General features: G+C 40.8%; 1 protein-coding gene and 1 pseudogene across 9 annotated transcripts in view; one reads left to right on the top strand and one right to left on the bottom strand.

The window, feature by feature from the left end:
* Positions 1-18,389, top strand: part of ANKRD44 (ankyrin repeat domain 44) — a 346,068-nt gene that overhangs the window by 285,826 nt on the left and 41,853 nt on the right. For all 8 annotated transcript variants that reach the window (XM_077957343.1, XM_077957342.1, XM_077957341.1 and 5 more), the window contains exons 18-21: positions 7,125-7,326; positions 11,725-11,812; positions 12,833-12,950; positions 14,817-15,033. In XM_077957343.1, coding sequence (XP_077813469.1) covers positions 7,125-7,326; positions 11,725-11,812; positions 12,833-12,950; positions 14,817-15,033 — 625 coding nt within the window. The remainder of the gene's footprint in view (positions 1-7,124; positions 7,327-11,724; positions 11,813-12,832; positions 12,951-14,816; positions 15,034-18,389) is intronic.
* LOC696839 (heterogeneous nuclear ribonucleoprotein A3 pseudogene) lies at positions 4,685-7,036 on the bottom strand (annotated as a pseudogene). The gene is made up of 2 exons (XR_013402312.1): positions 6,974-7,036; positions 4,685-5,840 (listed from the first exon to the last, which is right to left on the bottom strand). The product of XR_013402312.1 is annotated as a heterogeneous nuclear ribonucleoprotein A3 pseudogene (transcript).

Raw genomic sequence — 18,389 nt, 5'->3', positions numbered from 1 at the left:
TAGTGAAGGCCTTACTTTATGCATAGTAAAATTCAGGAGCTACAAACTAGATAAAGAAACAAAGCGAATTTTGTAGATCACACTTGTCCAACCCCTGGCCAAAGGGTCACATGTGCCCAGGACGGCTTTGATTGCAGTGCAACACAAATTTGTAAACTTTCTTAAAACATGATGAGATTCTTTTTGCGATTATTTTTAAGCTCATCAGCTATCATTAGTGTTAGTGTATTTTATGTGTGGCCCAAGACAGTTCTTCCAACGTGGCCCAGGGAAGCCAAAAGATTGGACACCTCTGCTATAGATAAATCTGGCCTCTCAACCATTCTGTCTTTAAGAGGGTTTTCAAGTGCCTGCTATAGAAGAAAGTATGGGTTGAGGTTTTAAAGTTTTCCTAATTGCCAGCATGGTTCACTCCATTTGATTTTAGTATTAGGTCTCTTTAACTTAAGCAAGTTAAGTCCAAGTTTAAGTGACAGACTCAAGCCTGGAGTCAAGTGTCGTAGCCTGATGTACACACTGATGTAGGCCCTCTTCTTATCTCAAGTTTTACATGAAGTGCTCCTGAGTTGGCTTAAAATCACCTGTGTGGCCGGGTGTGGTGGCTCACGCCTGTAATCTCAGCACTTTGGGAGGGTAAGGCAGGTGGATCCCTTGAGTCCAGGAGTTTGAGACCAGTCTGGCCAACATGGTGAAACCCCATCTCTACTACAAATACAAAATTAAAATTAAAATTAAAAAAATTAGCTGGGCATGGTGGTGTACACCTGTAATCTTATCTGCTGGGGAGGCTGAGGCAGGAGAATCGCTTGAACCCAGGAGGCGGAAGCTGCAGTGAGCCGAGGTGGTGCCACTGCACTCCAGCCTGGTGACAGAATGAGACTCCAGCTCGAAAGAAAGAAAGGAAGGAAGGAAAGAAGGAAGGAAGGAAGGGAGGGAGGGAGGGAGGCAGGGAGGGAGGGAGGGAGGGAGGAAGGAAGGAAGGAAGGAAGGAAGGAAGGAAGGAAGGAAGGAAGGAAGGAAGGAAGGAAGGAAGGAAGGAAGGAAGGAGAGAGAAAGAAATCGCCTCTGCCCTGAGCTGTTCATGACCCAAACTGTGTGAGAGGTATATGGCAATTCATTATACCATCCTCTATTATTTGCTTATGTTTGGAATTTCCTATAATAAAAGGTTAAGGGAACATGTAGCCTATGGTCATGTTGCGCCCTTTCCATATTCGCTAGTGAAAAGCCTCACAGCTTGGGCTCCGGGAGTCAGCCTGGTCCACCTTTGAAACCCAGCTCCTCCACATTAGGCTGTGTAACCATGGGAGAACTGGGTGTCATCTCTGCCCTTCTGTGTCATCCTGGGCAAAATGGGAATAACAGGAGCAAAGCATGGGTTGTTGTGAGAATTCAGTGAGGCAATGCATGCCCATTACTGCCTGACATACAGCAAGTGCTCCATAAAAGTTAGCTATTGCTTCAGAGTTTGGGTTAGAATAGAGGCTTACTATCCTGTGCAGCTATGGTTTGCATAACAAGTACAGATAAGAAAGTTAGACATACGTATTAGCAATTTATTTTACAAATGTATTCTCCTGTCTCAAGCCAGGCAGTGTGTGTAGTAGAAGAGCATGAGTCTAAAGGTTAGTCCCGGAAGTGTACCTTCTCACTTCATAGCTCCGCTCAAGCCACTGCATTTCTGTGTTGAGCCTTCTATAGATAGGGTTTAGGCTTCTGATTCAATATTTGTTATTCAATTCTGTCTTTTGTCTCTATTCCACATAGAGACAAGACTATTTTGTTTGGAAGTCAACTAAATGGAGTTACTGGGGAAAATTGTAAGATGGCGCCTAAAAGCATGAGTTTTAGTAGTGACAGATTCTAGGTTCAGAATCCTGATTTTATCACTTACTAACTAAGTGATTTTGGACAAGATAATTAACATTGCTTGTTTTGGTTTTTTCATCTATAAGAAAAGATGTTTGGGATTTATGTTAAAATGTTTGAAATAGTGCCCAGCACATAAAAAACCCTCAAAAAATAATTGCTATTTAAAAAATCTGTTTCTACCACAAATAGTAATAAATATAGTAGTCATTATATTCATTCATTCATTCATTCATCAAATAAGTGTTGAGTGTCTACTGTGTGCCAGGCATGATTCTAGAATACAGCAGGAACAACCCACATTAAGTCCCTTCAATCACAGACAATAAGCAAATCAATAGATATGTAACAGATATCCATTGATATCTGTTTTGTGCTATGAAGCAGAAGAAAGCAGGATTAGTGGGGTGGAGAGTATCTGGGGCTATGTGTGAGGTGGAGGGCAGAGCCTATTTTATATTTTACATGGGCTCCTCTGGGAAACCCCCCTGATAAGGTGATATTTGAGCAGAATTACTGGGAGAGCTTTCCAGACAGAGGGAGCAGAAAGTACAGATGCAGTGGCCCAGAACAGGACATGCAGCTATTTAACTAGAGAGGGAGGCTGGTGCAGCTGGAACAGAGTGAGTGAGGGGACGTGCTGAAGCTGAGGGGAGTGGGAGGCCAGATTCTGGGGGCCTGATCGGTCGTGGAAGTTTTGGATGTTGGTATCAGTGAGGGAAGACGTCATAGGCTAATTTTAAGCAAGGAGGGATGTGACCCAACTTGAATTTAAAAGATTTCACCCAATGGTTGCATTAATAACAGATTGCAATGGGACAAGGATAGGAAGGGAAGCTTTTGCTGTAATCCTGGCAAAACAGGTTGGTGATGCAGTGAGAAGTAGACAGATTCTGGATGTATTTTAAAGATAGAATAGAAATGATGAGCCCTGAAATTGGCATTGACACAGCACTTTGTGAGAATTAGACCAGATTCCTTCCAGATACCTGAGAACCTAATGACACCTCTGTGTGAGTTCGCAAATGTGTCCCTTGCTTTCACAGACACTTCCCTATACTAGGGCAGCAAGGAGGGGAAGGGCTATTTTTCAACACCCATTGGCCCTATTATCCCAGAGCCCTTCCTTGTTCAAGGCAAAACTCTGGGTTTAACAGTAGGGAAGACAAAGACAACTGTAAGGTTTGGGGCCTGAACAACTAGAAGAATAAAGTTGCCATTTACTGAGATGGTAAAGGCTGCAGATGGAGCAAGTTTTGGGAGGGAGATTTTGGTTTGAGATGCCTATTACACATTCAAGTGGGAACATCAGTAGGCAGTTGAGAAGTCAAGGGACTGGGATATACTTTTGGGATTCATCAGAATGAGTTGTTATACTACCTGTTATAAATGATATATAGGTTTAATATGTAACATAATCAAAATCATTCACAAAAATAATGTAATGAGAAAAAAATGTTTAATGTATCTGTACTCTTAATTCTTATGTCTCCTTTTCAATCCAGTTTTGTTATTGTCATTGTTAACACACACTCAGGAAGAAACATTCAAATCATATTTTAAAAGATAAGGTAAAATAAGTCCATGTGTTTATTACTCTACTTCCTGGTTGTAGAGATAACTACCATTGATAGCTTCTTTTGTATCTTTGTACAAATCTTCTATGAATATAGAAGTCTATATATATATGATATATTTGCTTTGTATATAAATGAGGTCATGCTTTACGTATTGTTTGCAACTTCATTTCTCTTTTTAAAAAGTTTGATAGATTGTGTTAAACCACCCTCCACAAATGTCACACCAATCTATATTCTCACCAACAGAGTGTATGATTGCTTTTTTCAGTGTCTTACCTAATACTGGGCATGACCAAACTTTAATCATTGCCAATCTGGTAGTTGAAAAATCGTACTTTAAAAATTTGCTTATTTCTTCACATATTCACATATTTATTGACCTTTTATATTTCTTTTTCTGTGAGCTGCCTTTTCATGCCTTTTGCATATTTTCCTAGTTTTTAAAGTGGTTTCCAAGAGTTATTTATATATTAAAGAAATTAGTCTTTTGTCTATGCTGAGCCTTTTTTCAAACAAATTGTGTCTTGAGTAATAGCTGCAGTAGAAAAATAAAAAGTGCAGGTGACATAAGAGGAGATTTGGTTGCTGAAGACACTGGAATCAGGCTTTTCTTTTCTTCTTCTTCTTTTTTTGAATTCTGAGTTTTTGTTTTTCATTTGAAGGTAATCTTAATGCTATTAAATTCACAAATATGCTAATTTAAATACCCAGTCCGATTTATCTAAAACACACATTGCAAACATACTAATATCTGTTCTCTCCACTTGTCAGTGCCCATTCAAATCATGGTTTGGAAATGGGGAGAATAGATTCCCTTTAAACTGTAAGTCAGCAGTTGTTTCTTTACAGTTAACTTTAACACAATTCATACAAAATAGTAATTAACAATGATCTTCTTTACTTGTTAACTCACAAGGAAACACCTTCGAAACTGCATTTTGTTAAAGTTTCTGTACTAAAATGTAGAAAAACGGAACTACACAAATATTGAAAATTTAAAATGCCTTAATTTTTTAATCCTCATACCACTACCCCAATTTATAGGACAATATACCTGGTGTAATTTGAAAAGAAAAAGAAAAAAATAAAGCTACAGCAAATAAAAGACCTCAGGAGTGTATATCTAAATGGTATTACATTGCATTAATTAATAGCTGGACTTTTTGCAAACTGTGGCTGTGATAGTCCTGCACAAGAAGGGTTTCCTGCTTAAGCTGCAGTAACTTTTCTGACTATGGATGATCATTCATTCTGTGGCAGATTTTTACCATTCCTCTAATGCATTTGGGAAGATTGTCTCAAAGTAACCTGCAGCTCTCCTGACAACTCCTCGCTCTCTCTCCTGCTAAGAACAGTAGCCCTTTTCTGCTGTTTTTAGAAACTTCTACTACCATATCCACTACTCCTCCACCAGATCCATAACCACCACCATAGGGACTTCCTGAGCTTCTTCCACCAAAACTACCCCCTTTCATGGATCCAAAATTTGATTGCTGTCTCCCACTATAATTTCCAGAATCATTATTGTTCCCACCACCACCACAGGTACCACCACCAAAGTTTCCTCCTTCATTGTAACCATCATATCCCCCACCACCGTATCTAGCCCCTTGGTTTCTATATCCTGGCCCACCACCACCATAGCCCCCTCTACCACTAGAACCAGGACCACCATCGTAGGTGCCACCATCACCTCCAAATCCATTACACCCACCAGCACCTCCTCCATAACTATCTCTGCTGCCACCAGCTTCACTATAGCCTCTTCTTCCACCAAAGTTTCTACCACAGCCAAAATTACTTCCTCCACCTCCAGAGTTTCCTCCACCACCCATAAAATTGCCAGATCCACCTCCACAACCTCCCTGCAATCCAGCAGACCACATCTCTTGTATAGAATGGGCCTCTTTCACTTCCCAGTTATGCCCATTAATATTGTGGTATTTCTGAATGACAGTTTTATCAACTGTAGCATGATCATCAAAAGTTACAAAAGCAAATCCTCTCGTTTTTTCCAATCTGCCAGTCTTCCATGACTTCTATGGTTTCAGTCTTGCCATACCTTTTAAAATGGTCTCTCAAATTCTATTCCTCTATATCTTCTTTAATACCACCAACAAAAATTTTCTTCGCTGTTAGCTGGGCAGCGGACTTTGCAGAATCCTCCCTAGAAATAGCTCTCTGGTACCTCTACATGCTCATCAACCCTATGTGGTCAAGCATTCACCTCTTCCACACAAGACTAGATCACAAAACCAAAGCCCCAGGAACATTTTGTTTGGGGGTCTTTTATTACCACACAACCTGTGAATGTGTCCCATTTCTCAAAATGTTCTCTTAAACTATCACCTGTAGTTTCAGAGTCAGGCCACCAATGAACAGTTTTCTCAGCTGCTCTTGACCATGCCGCCCATCCCCGTTTTCACCCCATATAACCTTAGCTCCCTTCTCTTATTTTCAGTGTACCTTTGCCTGTGTGTGGAGAGGTGGGGGTGGGGAGGTGCTAATACATTTTTAAACTTACAGACGCAATAAAAATTATCTTTCAGACTTTTAGTTTTGTGTTTTGGTGGTATGAAGTCTCTTTTTTTGTTGTTTTTTTTTTTTGGAGACAGAGTCTCACTCTGTCACCCAGGCTGGAGTGCAGTGGCATGATATCAGCTCACTGCAACCTCTGCCTCAGGTTCAAGCAATTCTCCTGCCTCAGCCTCCTGAGTAGCTGGGATTACAGGCACCCGCCATCACACCTGGCTAATTTTTGTATTTTTAGTAGGGATGAGGTTTCACTATTTTGGCCAAACTGGTCTCGAATACCTGACCTCAAGTGATCCACCTGTCTCAGCCTCCCAGAGGGCTGGGATTATAGGCGTGAGCCACTGTGTCTGACAAGCCTCTTAATCTTAACATAGCTTAGGACCTCATAAAAGGTCTGAACTTAGTGCTGCTACATGGAATATATTTCCATAATTGTTTCTATAATGAAATGCTTTTCATTATAATCAAGGGAAGAAATAAAGGAGAAAAGCACTAGCTACATGCAAGATATTATGCAAAGCCTATGCAATTTCATCTTCACAGCAACCCTAGGAGGCAGCTCTGATTACTCTCATCTTATAGAGGAAGAAACAAACTCTAAGTGAAATTAAGAAACTCACCTAAGGTCACACAGTTAGGAATTAATAAAGAGTTGGCCTATAACAGAACGTCTATATGCCTCTGTTGTATCTCGAAGTCCATATGTTTTTGGTAATTTTTTTACCCAGGTTTGTTATCAGAAAAGACTCCTGGAAAAAAAATTCTGATTATGCCAATATGTTTAGGACTGAACCGACAGGTAAAAGAATATGGTAATGCATTCAGCTGTTAGTTTATATTAGACAATTAGATCAGTAGATATAAATATAAGAATACATTAATACATTCAGTGCCTTTGGAGCAAATTATGTGACAAAAGAGAACATGAAACTCATATGGAACTATGAGGTTTGTGTGTTATAGTGTTTCAGTCTAACTCTCCAGCTTGCCTGTGTTTTAATAATTATTCCAAGTGTTTTTCTGACATGCTCTTGGGAGTGGTCTCTATCCATGGCCCAGGAAGCCCAGCCCCTCCTGTGGATTGTGGCGGGATTTGAGGTGAGCGAGCAAGCATGGGAGCCATTGGTTTCTTCTTTGCAGGCCTACAATGGGCACCATCAAGCCTTGGAAGTCCTTCTGCAGTCGCTGGTGGACCTGGACATCAGGGATGAGAAAGGCCGCACTGCTCTGGATCTGGCTGCCTTTAAAGGACACACAGAATGTGTGGAAGCACTTATCAATCAGGGCGCGTCCATCTTTGTGAAAGACAATGTAACCAAAAGAACCCCACTTCATGCCTCAGGTAGGTCTTGTCAAGGATCCGATTACCCTAGTTTTGTGGCTTGTTCATAAGTTTTAATAGAAGGAAAGCAGCATCTTCTTTCATCCCAGTTTTTAAAATAATATCAATTTTCTTTCCACATGGGACATACTTCCACACTTCCAAAATGCTTTTGGCCTGCTATCCTCTTGGAGGTGATTGATGTTCTCTGGCCAGGTGCTCTGGCCTTCTTAACTCAAAGGAGAGTTCAGAACTTTTGGCTAAAAGCTACCACAAAACATTCTGAACAAAGGGCAAGGTGTAATGCAATCTTCAGAATAAGTTACATAGAACAAAACACATCAAAATCAAACAGTATTTGAAAGCACAAAACCAATAGCAGGTTTTGTGGCTATTTCATATTCATATTAATGTATTCAGGGCTATTTCATATAAGGAATCATAAGGCAGCAATCTAATCAGTACATCATTCTGCCAGCCTAAATGATGTTACTTAGCTTTTTTTCACATCGAAGTAAAAATCAAGATGCTTTAAAAGCACATGTATATATCAAAAAGGAAGTCATTTGCCTTTTCTGAGATTTTCTCCCATGCCCATGACAAACTGTGTCAGGACACTTCTAGATATATACACAGACATAAGGGTAATATGGAAGGTCTAGCTCAGCTAAGGCATAGATACCTTTGAGCTCAGGAAATTCAGTGATATCAGCCTTTGATTAGGGTAGTGGATAACATTTTGTAAAGAGAAATAACTGTCTTACTTGGTGAAATGGGTGTATTGAGGAAGCAAATAAGTGAAGATACTTTTTCAAAAAAGACTTTATGATTCTTGTTACTTGGGAAAATTTTCCCAGAATGATAGACCTTGTAGAACCATTTCCATCTGTGTTCCTGAATTTCCAAGCCACTGAAGAAAAACAATACAGAGGTTGAAAAAACCTGATTGTTGTCTATTTACCTGGAAATGATTGTTGCTGGAAAAAAAAAACTTTAGCCATAGGGTTAGTAATAGGTGGTGTGGTTGAATTATAAATTCTTATTTCTCATCCCATTTGGTCATTTTGCTCCGCAGCCATTCTTCTTATTATTATAAAATTCAAATTTTGTCCTCCTTTTTTAAAGATTAGTTGCCTATTATTAAGAGAAGCATCCTATTTTCGTTATTATATAATTCCTGACAATAACAAAGGGCCTACTTTGATGGTGGAAAATCACCCTTATAAACAGGTAAACAATGAAGAACAAGCATTTACACTCATTTGCCAGTGTGATATGGGTTGTGGTCCAATGAAGCCCCCTAGTGGTCAAGAAGACTCACTCAGCTTGAATTTTCCTCCTCTCATTCATTAAAAAGACACTGTCACCAGACCGTTCACAAAATGTCTACTGTGCAGAAGCTTTAGCGTGTGCTTTGAGGATCTGCTTACCCAAAATCTTTTTCAACTCTTTTGAGAGGCGATATTTTGAGTTTCAAATCCTCGGAGCACTATGAGGAGCAAGAGCCAGGATGAGTATCAGAGGTTTTGGCACAGATAGTGGGAGTGACAGCTGTAGTCTCTGAGTCGTGTGAAAAATGGTTGTCACTCACAGCCAGGAAGAGGCTGAGCTGGTCTGAGAAAAAGCTGAACTTGGCAGCAGAGCTAAAGATGTTCGCATCTTTTTGCTAGAAGACAATTTGGGGGAAAAAATGTAGTGTGTAGGAAGCCAATGAGAATTTAAGTTTGGCTACAAACTTCAGGGGAACTTAAATTTCCCTGAGGGACTGGGCATGGCAGTTCATGCCTGTAATCCCAGCAGGAATTCCAGACCAGTTTGGCCAAAAAGGTGAAACGCCGTCTCTAATAAAAATACAAAATTAGCTGAGTGTGGTAGTGCACATCTGTAGTCCCAGCTACTTGGGGTGGGGGTGCTGAGACAGGAGAATCGCTTGAACCCGGGAGGCAGAGGTTGCAGTGAGCCAAGATCATGCCACTGCACTCCAGCCTGGGCAACAGGGCGAGACTCTGTGTGGAAAAAAAAAAAAAACAAACACACACAACTGTAGAAACTGTTTTGCTGTCTAACACATTGGGTGATATGAAGTTAGATAATTTTTTTCTTCTTATGTTTAGCCAAGTATCAAATGTCACTTGCACTATTGTGATTATGACTATTTAGAGTATTAAGTTGCTACAGAAAGAGGAACCAGTCAAAATATGCTGTTTTTCCATCTTCATGAGCTTGCCGTCTGCAGTATTTAGCTGTCAGTCCTTTGCCAGTCATTTCCTTTTAGCCATACATTAAACTTCTTGCCTATTTCACCAATGGTAGCAGATTTAGTGTAATTGTAAGAACAAAAGACATAACAGCAGCAGCAACTACATATTACCTGTACTCCAATCTGCAGAATTTCCTCCCGAGATACACAAATGGAATGTTGCTGAGAATGAGCTAAATGCAATGGTCTACAAAATGCGCATATTATTCCTGTAGTTCATTTGGGTGCTGTTGATGAATGCAAGCTAATTCTAATATGTATGTATTGTCCCTGAAAAAATGTATCATTGTTAAATTAGCATTCTCTCGTGGCTGGCAAGCAAATAAAAGGTCTGTAAAATGCATCTCTTAGGAGAGTCTTTATCAGCCTCACATAGTGGCGTCTATTCCCTTCTGTCTCCACATCCATAATGTGGCAAATGCCAATGTACTGTCATTGTTAGAGAGGAGAGAAGGTCACATTTGGAATTTTAACCACGGTTGCTCTCATCTTACTCCCTGAGTGGGAAGCGATGCCTATCATAAGGCTTTGGTTTCCATTCAACAGCCTGGCAGAAAGCAGCTTAGCTGGAGGTGATCGTCACAGGTTTGCTTCCCAGCCCCTGTGTGACCACAGCCTTCTAAAGCTGCCTGGTACTGGTGTGCACAGGAGTGCGTCCCGTGCTCCCGCCCCAGCCGGTCCAGGCCGGCCCCGCGTGGGGGCCGCATTTCCTGCCCACATTGGCACCCACTCAGTCCGCTGGATGAGGAGAGGCAGGGGGAGGCCTGACCTGGCCTAGGAAAGGGCTCCCAGGGAGCCCAGTCACACCCCGGCCGGGCACGAGGACGCCTGGGAAGTCAGAGAAAGCGCCGGCTGTGGTTCCGGGACCGCAGGGCTGAGGGACCTTCACTCAGCAGTGAGCGAATGGAGCGTGCACAACCTGCCGGCGTGAGGTTTTGTTTTCTGCCACCATCCATCCGTCAGGGCTATTGCAGGAATACCTCTTCTGAATATCTACCTCAGAATGTAAAACGACCTGGGAGAAGAGGCAGCCCCACCTCCCTCCTCCCTTCCCTGCTGCCCCTCTCCCCTCTTCCCTCCACTTCTCTCCTTCCTTCCTCCCCTCCCTCCTCCTCCATCCTGCTCCTGCTCCCCACATCTCCTTCCACTCCCTTCTCTCCCTTCTTCCTTCTTTTTAAAAGCGTTGGAGGCAGGGTAGATACAGGATGATTATATGGAATTTGGTGACTCAGAGGAACAAAAAGGGGAGCTGACTAGTGGGGAGAGATTATTAGTCCCCTGACAGGAGATAAGAAAGGACCCTAAGTGTAAGAAAAAACCCTCAACACAGGAACTAGAAAAGGAATGCGGGGATCAAAGCACCCTGCTAGGAAGAAGGGGGAAGACAGATTAACACAGAGGCACTCTGCCCAAAACTACCTTGAGCTAGAAGCTGAGGGGGATCCAGTGGCAACAATGGAAAACCACTGATTTGAATTCTAAATAAATGTTACTTGGGGCCAGGCACGGTGGCTCATGCCTGTAATCCCAGCACTTTGGGAGGCCGAGGCAGTCGGATTGCTTGAGCCCAGGAATTCAAGACCAGCCTAGGCAACATGGTGAAACCCCATCTCTACTAAAAATACAAAAATTAGTGGTGGTGCATGCGTATAATCCCAGCTACTTGGGAGGCTGAGCAGAAGAATCACTTGAACTCGGGAGGGGGTGGTTGCAGTGAGCCAAGATCATACCATTGCACTCCAGCCTGGATGACAGAGTGAGATTCTGTCTCAGAAGGTCACTTGGTGGCTCACGCCTATAAGCCCAACACTTTGGGAGGCCGAGGCTGGTGGATCACCTGGGGCTAGGATTTCAAGACCAGCCTGGCCAAGATGGTGAGACCCTGTCTCTACTAAAAATGCAAAAATTAACCAGGCCTGGTGGTGCGTACCTGTACTCCCAGCTACTCAGGAGGCTGAGGCAGGAGAATTGCTTGAACCTGGGAGGTGGAGATTGCAGTGAGACGACATTGCCCCACTGCACTCTAGGCTGGCAACAGAGCGAGACTCCATCTCAAAAAAAAAAAAAAAAAAAAAAAAAAAAAAAAAAAAAAAGGTCACTTGGGAGAGATATGTGTAGTGTTGTTCTGTTAAAAGACTGTACACTGTTTTCTTTTTCAGTAATTAATGGTCACACACTGTGTTTACGGCTGTTGCTGGAAATTGCAGACAACCCGGAGGCAGTCGATGTGAAAGATGCCAAAGGACAGTAAGTGCGCTCACACGTGGCCTTGGGTTGACATTTCAATCACAACAGCTACCTGGTTGGTTAAATCATTACAAGGCTGACTGTGGAACTGAGAAGTTGGGGTAATATATTTGGGCCAGGACCCTGGACTAATGAGGTGGCTTTAAGTTACAGTGTGTATATCCAAGAAAAGCATGAAGGGGTGGGTGTGCACATGTCTTGATGAAAGAATCACCTTTTTAAGGGCTGTGGCCATGTTTCCCAGCTCTTATTTATATTCTCTCCTTTGTTCCCTCTTTCCGCCCATTTTTACCCTCTTCTGAAGCTGCTACACCATTGCTATTTTCTAATTAATAAATAGGACAGACCTCATGAGGTTATCTCTATTACTGAAATCCTTCAGATGTCTTTTCTTCCTCAACTTTGTTTTTTCAAAGTAATTTCCTTCTGTTGGCGTATTCCCCACCTAATCTTCTCTTACAAATAGGAAATGCAGAGCAAAAGTCAGCAGTGACTAGCCCCAGGCATGTGAATTAGTGTCATAGTCAGAATCTCACCTCCCTCTTGCATCACAACACTTCATTCTTTCCCTGAGACTTGCTAGACTTTTCTTTAGGGAAAGAAGCTTTGTTTAAATGAAATCTTTAGCAGAAGTCCAACATAGAATACCACAAAGTAGAGCTGCTCTGATGGAAGCAGGATGGGCTTCTGCATACACATTCTCCCTGCCCTTGATATCTAGTAAATGCTACATGGGTCTGAAAATGATGGGATTAACATGAATATTTTGAAAAGGAAGCTTCCCCTGTCTCATCGCTAGGGATCATTCCACCAACAACATTCCATGTGGCCATTAGAGCAGAGGCAGATAGCTTGTTCTGCATATTGTATAGCAAACTGGGGATGCTCCGAAATTATTGAGCAATTGTTAAGAGGAGAGGGGAAAAGAATGAGAGAGAGAAAGAGAATGTCCTCCTACCGGTAGTGATGAATATTTTTTTAAATCTCCTTTTTAAAAGCCTACTTTATCTCTCTGTCTAGAACACCACTGATGCTTGCAGTAGCATATGGACATATTGATGCTGTTTCGTTGTTACTTGAAAAGGAAGCCAACGTAGACACTGTTGACATCCTAGGATGCACAGCTTTACACAGAGGGGTATGTACATCTTTCTCAGCTCTAGTCAAGCCATTTTTTAATGAGCTTGTTTTCTTTTTTTTCCTTCTATGAATTTTTAGCAAAAAGGCTGTTTCCTAATATAACCAATTAACCTTATTCAGTCCAAAAGAAATTACAAAATCCTTGGCAAAGGCAAAATAATGGAAGGTTTTGCTCTTAAGATTTCATGTTAGATTGTGATAATAGATGCACGAACACCTACTGTTGGTGAAATTGGTTCTGCTTTCTGACTACAAAATACATGTATATCATAGAAAATTTGCAGAATATTTTTTTTAAAGCCCAGAGAAGAAAATCACAATCACCAGTAATCATACCTCCTGGAGATAACCACTTTTTGGTGTATATTATCTCCAATCTTCTTTCTATATATAGATTTGTTTTAGATTTTAAAGAGAGAATACTGAAGATGTCATTTGGAATGTGCTTTTTTCTCTTAGTATATCAAGGACCTTTTTACATGTCACTTTTTTCTGCATCATGATTTTTAATGCCTCATTGTGTTCAAGTGTCATAGTTTATTTCAATGATTACCTGGTTTTAAGTAGTTATGCTATTTCTAATTGTTTGTCCTTACAAATAATGCCAAAATATGTATCCTATGGACAATTATTTGCACACATCTGTTGAAGTGTTTGTTTGTTTGTTTGTTTTTTGTCTCACTCTTATCACCCAGGCTGGAGTGCAGTGGCATGATATCAGCTCACTGCAACCTCCACCTCCCGGGCTCAAGCGATCCTCCCACCTCAGCCTCCCCCCAGTAACTGGGACCACAGGTGCATGCCAGCATGCCCAGCTAACTTTTGTATTTTCTGTCGAGATGGGGTTTCGTCATGTTGCCCAGGCAGGTCTCGAACTGCTAGGCTCAAGTGATCCTCCTGCCTCCACCTCCCAAAGTACTGGGATTACAGGCGTGACCACTTGCACCTGCTGAACTGTTTTTTAAAGCATGCCAAATAAACTAAGTGAATACAAGCAGAAATCATACAATTGCTGTTTTGGGCTGGTACCAAGCACACTGATAAATGAAGAGAAGAGGAGCACTACGTGATCGTTGTCACAATCATAGTTTTTATTTCTCGGTTGCTTCCTGTAGGCTGTACAACAAGCTGAGAGCCTTTGCATCTGTTATCTCAGTCCTCACAACACCCTGTGAAGTTGTTATTACTATTCTTATATATGGGTGAATAGAGTGAGGGATGGAGAGGCGAACTGACCTGTCACAGGGGTGCCAAGATTTCACTTAGACCTTCCTGATTCTAAAACTGATGTTTACCACTGCATCATGATATCTTTCTTTTCTTTTTTTTTTTTTTTTTTTTTTTTTTCTGAGACAGAGTCTTGTTCTGTCGCCCAGGCTGGAGTGCAGTGGTGCAATCTTGGCTCACTGCAAGCTCCGCCTCCCGGATTCACGCCATTCTCATGCCTCAGCCTCTTGAGTAGCTGGGACTACAGGCGCCCGCCACCACGCCCGGCTAATTTTTTGTAATTTTTTAGTAGAGACGGGGTTTCACCGTGTTAGCCAGGATGGTCTCGATCTCCTGACCTCGTGATCTGCCCTCCTCCACCTCCCAAAGTGCTGGGATTACCTGGCCACATCATGATATCTTTCATGGTTGTCAGGAAAGGCAAGAGATGTTTGGAAAATGCTGATGTTCACAGATTTTTCTGTTATGAATTTTGCTGAGGTTGTCCTGACTTCTGCCCTTGAAATAGTACAGAGTCTGCCTTCCTTAAAGACCCAGGCATATGTCCACTTGCTCTAAGCCCAGCCTCACTTAGCCAACTGCTTTGCTTCCTTAGTCTTCTGAGGTTTGTTTTGTGTTTTTAATTGCAATGCATCAGATTATGACAGGACACGAGGAATGTGTGCAAATGCTGCTGGAACAAGAAGTGTCAATTCTCTGTAAAGATTCCAGAGGGAGGACGCCCTTGCACTATGCAGCTGCTCGTGGCCATGCCACGTGGCTGAGCGAGCTGCTCCAAATGGCTCTTTCTGAGGAGGACTGTTGTTTCAAAGATAACCAAGGCTACACGCCACTGCACTGGGCTTGTTACAATGGTGAGTTGCTTATCATTTGACAGATTCCACTAGACTTCCTACCCCATGACCCCTGTGAGCTCAGTGGAGGTGACAGCCTTGTGTAATTCTGCAAACCGTGGCTTCTAATCTTTCTGCATCCAAGATATCTTTTTTGTGTATTTTGTTTGTTTGTTTTTTTAATAGTTCTCATCCCTCCACAGCTGCTGTGATGCCTTGAGTAAAAGTTCACTTTCCCCTTTTAGTTAATCATTAACACATAACCGTAATCAGAACTGATAAGCTTAAATGACCAATTTTATTCAGAGTTTCTGATCTATGTAATATAACCAGGGATCCCACAAGAGATTAAAATAATAAAACTAAAACCACATATATATATATAAAATTTAATAACCTGTCACAATTGATTACTAGTAGATGCATGATTCATCTTTTGGTATTTCTTTGTTATGTTTCATATTCCCCATTTATTTTGTTGTACTTATTATTTGGGAGATTTTAAAATTTATATTTCACTTATTTTAATTTAAAAATGCATGCTAATTATACCAATTCCAACGTACAGAACTATCTGAAGTAAAATTGTTTCCATTTCTAAACCTACTTTCTAATGTAATTTTGTGTATCTCTTTCATAATTTTTTCTTTGAGAATATAAATAATTACAAATGAATGTGTATCTGTTTTTTGAAACTGGAATTATAGAAAAAATAGCAACCATTCTATAATTTTTTTGTTGGTGTTTATAATTGTATTGCAGATATTCTTACAAGTCAATATATATCAATATGGATTGTTCTTGTAATAGTTGTATATTATTTCATAGCAATATGTATACCAGAACTTATTATTTATTCAACCAGGTTTCTGTGGATTGACATTCAGATTTTTTTTTCTTATTACAAACAATGCAGCAATGTGCATGTCCATATTATGGTACCATAAAATCTGTCAGATAAGTTTCCAGAAATAAAATTATTGAGTAAGGGGGCTTATATATTTTTTAATTTTAATAAATTATATTATTTTGCAAAAAGGATATCAAAATTCATTATTCCACCAAACATTTGTATAAAAGTTGGTGTTTTTCCTCACACTTGCGAACCCAGAATGATATCACCCTTTTAAATTTTTGTCAATTTGAAGGCCAAAAAAGGTATCTTCTTGTTTCAGTTTGCATTTCACTATCTAATAGTACGCTGGCTATTTGTGTTTCCTCTTCTGGAAATTACTTTTTCCATCCTTTGTTCACTTTTTTCCTATTGAGCTATTTATCTTTTCTCGTATGCTTGTAGGAGCACCTTGTCTTAGTGATATGAATGTGATATGAATGAATGTTGAATGATATGAATGTCTTAGAAATACGAATATTTTTGTTCCTTGTTTAGGATGTTTTTTCCAAGTAGAGATTTTGAGCTTTTATGTACTTGAATCCATCAGATTTTTTTATGGTTTCCAGGTTTCCAGTCTTTCTTCAAAAGGTCTCCTACCCCTAAGATTATATGGATATTTTCCCATATATTTTTTACTTTGCTTCTATAATTTTATTTTTACATTTTCAATCAGTCAATTAAAATTTTAATTTAGAAAATATTAATAGTTCCACAAAAGGCATTTGTGTGTGTGTTCTAATTATATCAATTTAAGAACTCTTAGTGTGTTTTCATCACAGTCCTCTTTTTTTCATTCATTCTGCCTGAGTAAGAGCCAAATTTTCTATTTCCTCTACTTGGTTTTGTTCCCTTCCTGCCACTGGAGGATAGTGATTTTTTTTTAACCTACTAATGGGTGACCCCCATCTGGGTCAAGCTGTGGGAGCGCTCTGGCACTGGAGAACCTACAAGAGGAGAAGGATGCAGTGAGAGTGCTGATTATAATGGCGGGTCGCAAACCTGATGCAAACCAGATCCTCTCCTCAGGGTTCAGGGTGAGACGTGTCTGTGTTTCTAGGCCTCTCCAGGTACAGGCAGGGGAGGAGGAGCAGTCTTCTCCTAAGCCGTTCACACTTTCAGTGCAGCCTTTGTCCAGGACTGAGTTTCAAGCTCCCATCTTCCCAGACTCCTTTTTACTAGGTACTTTGAAATATTGAAAGGAGCTCAGTCATCTCCAGTCCTACCTGCACAGACTCTTAAACTAGGATTCATATAGTCCCCACTTAAGGAATGCTATGTGTGGATGCTACCCTAAGCTAGATCCTTTGGAAGAGTTGAGGTGTCTGAGATTATTTGAATGAGGGTTCCATGTAGTTAGTTGGAAGGCTAAATTATACAACTTGCCTGAAGCTGCCAGCTTTTTTTTTTTTTTTTTCCCCAGGGATATATAGAGTCTTACTCTGTCACCCAGGCTGGTGGCATGATTTTGGTTCACCACAACTTTTGCTTCCTGGGTTCAAGCGATTCTCCTGCCTTAGCCTCCCGAGTAGCTGAGACTACAGACAGGCACCACCATGCAGGTCCTTTTTTTTTTTTTTTTTTTTTTTTTGGTATTGTTAGTAGAGATGGGGTTTCACCATATTAGCCAGGCTGGTGTTGAACTCCTGACCTGAAGTAATCCACCCGCCTCGACCTCTCAAAGTTCTGGGATTATAGGCATGAGCCACCATGCCCGACCACTGCCATTTTTTTTATATTTATTAATTCATATGCTTTTTAATCTGCCTAAAAGCAATATTGCCTTTTCTCTTTTTAGGTACAAGAAAAGTTTGATTTGTATTTTAATATTTCAAATTGTCCCAGCTACATCATTCTGAGGTAGATCATAAGGGAACTTTCACTAACTTAGCACTGAGTTCAACCGAGAAGAGGTTTCAGGACAATCTGTGTTCCAAAGCAAAATGGCAATGCCTTCCCACTTTATGATTGAGAACCACAGAGACTATTGTTGTTGTTGTTTTTTGTTTTAACCAGGTCTGTAATGAGAAAACGCTTAGTCAGGCTGGGGAACCATCACCCTTCTTCCTGGGAGACAATGCCATGTGGCAAGATCTGTCTTACAATTGTATAGAACGTCATAAACCACACTGAGGCTCTTTATTGAGTAAAGTTCTCACCATCCTGTGACATAGGTAGGGCAGGTATTCCTTGTCCAATTTTGAATATGTGAGAAACTGAGGCTCAGAGATCCCAAGTAAATTGCCTCAGATCACATAACAAGTAAGCTGACAGCTAGGACCTTACTTAACTCAAATTCAGTTGATTTGGAAACTACCTACCATTTTGTTGAAAATAATCTCACATATTCATTCATCTACTTATTTGAATAGTGCTTAGTGAATGCCCGTGATGTGCCAAGAACTGTTCTTGGGGTCAATTAAAACACATATAGTATTTTACAGTCAAAACCTTTTCACATGCGTTATCTCAAATACTGTTTTCT

Source organism: Macaca mulatta, chromosome 12 (genome assembly GCF_049350105.2).
Source record: "Macaca mulatta isolate MMU2019108-1 chromosome 12, T2T-MMU8v2.0, whole genome shotgun sequence".
Classification (NCBI taxonomy): Eukaryota; Metazoa; Chordata; class Mammalia; order Primates; family Cercopithecidae; genus Macaca; species Macaca mulatta.
This window is presented reverse-complemented; position numbering and strand designations above follow the sequence as displayed.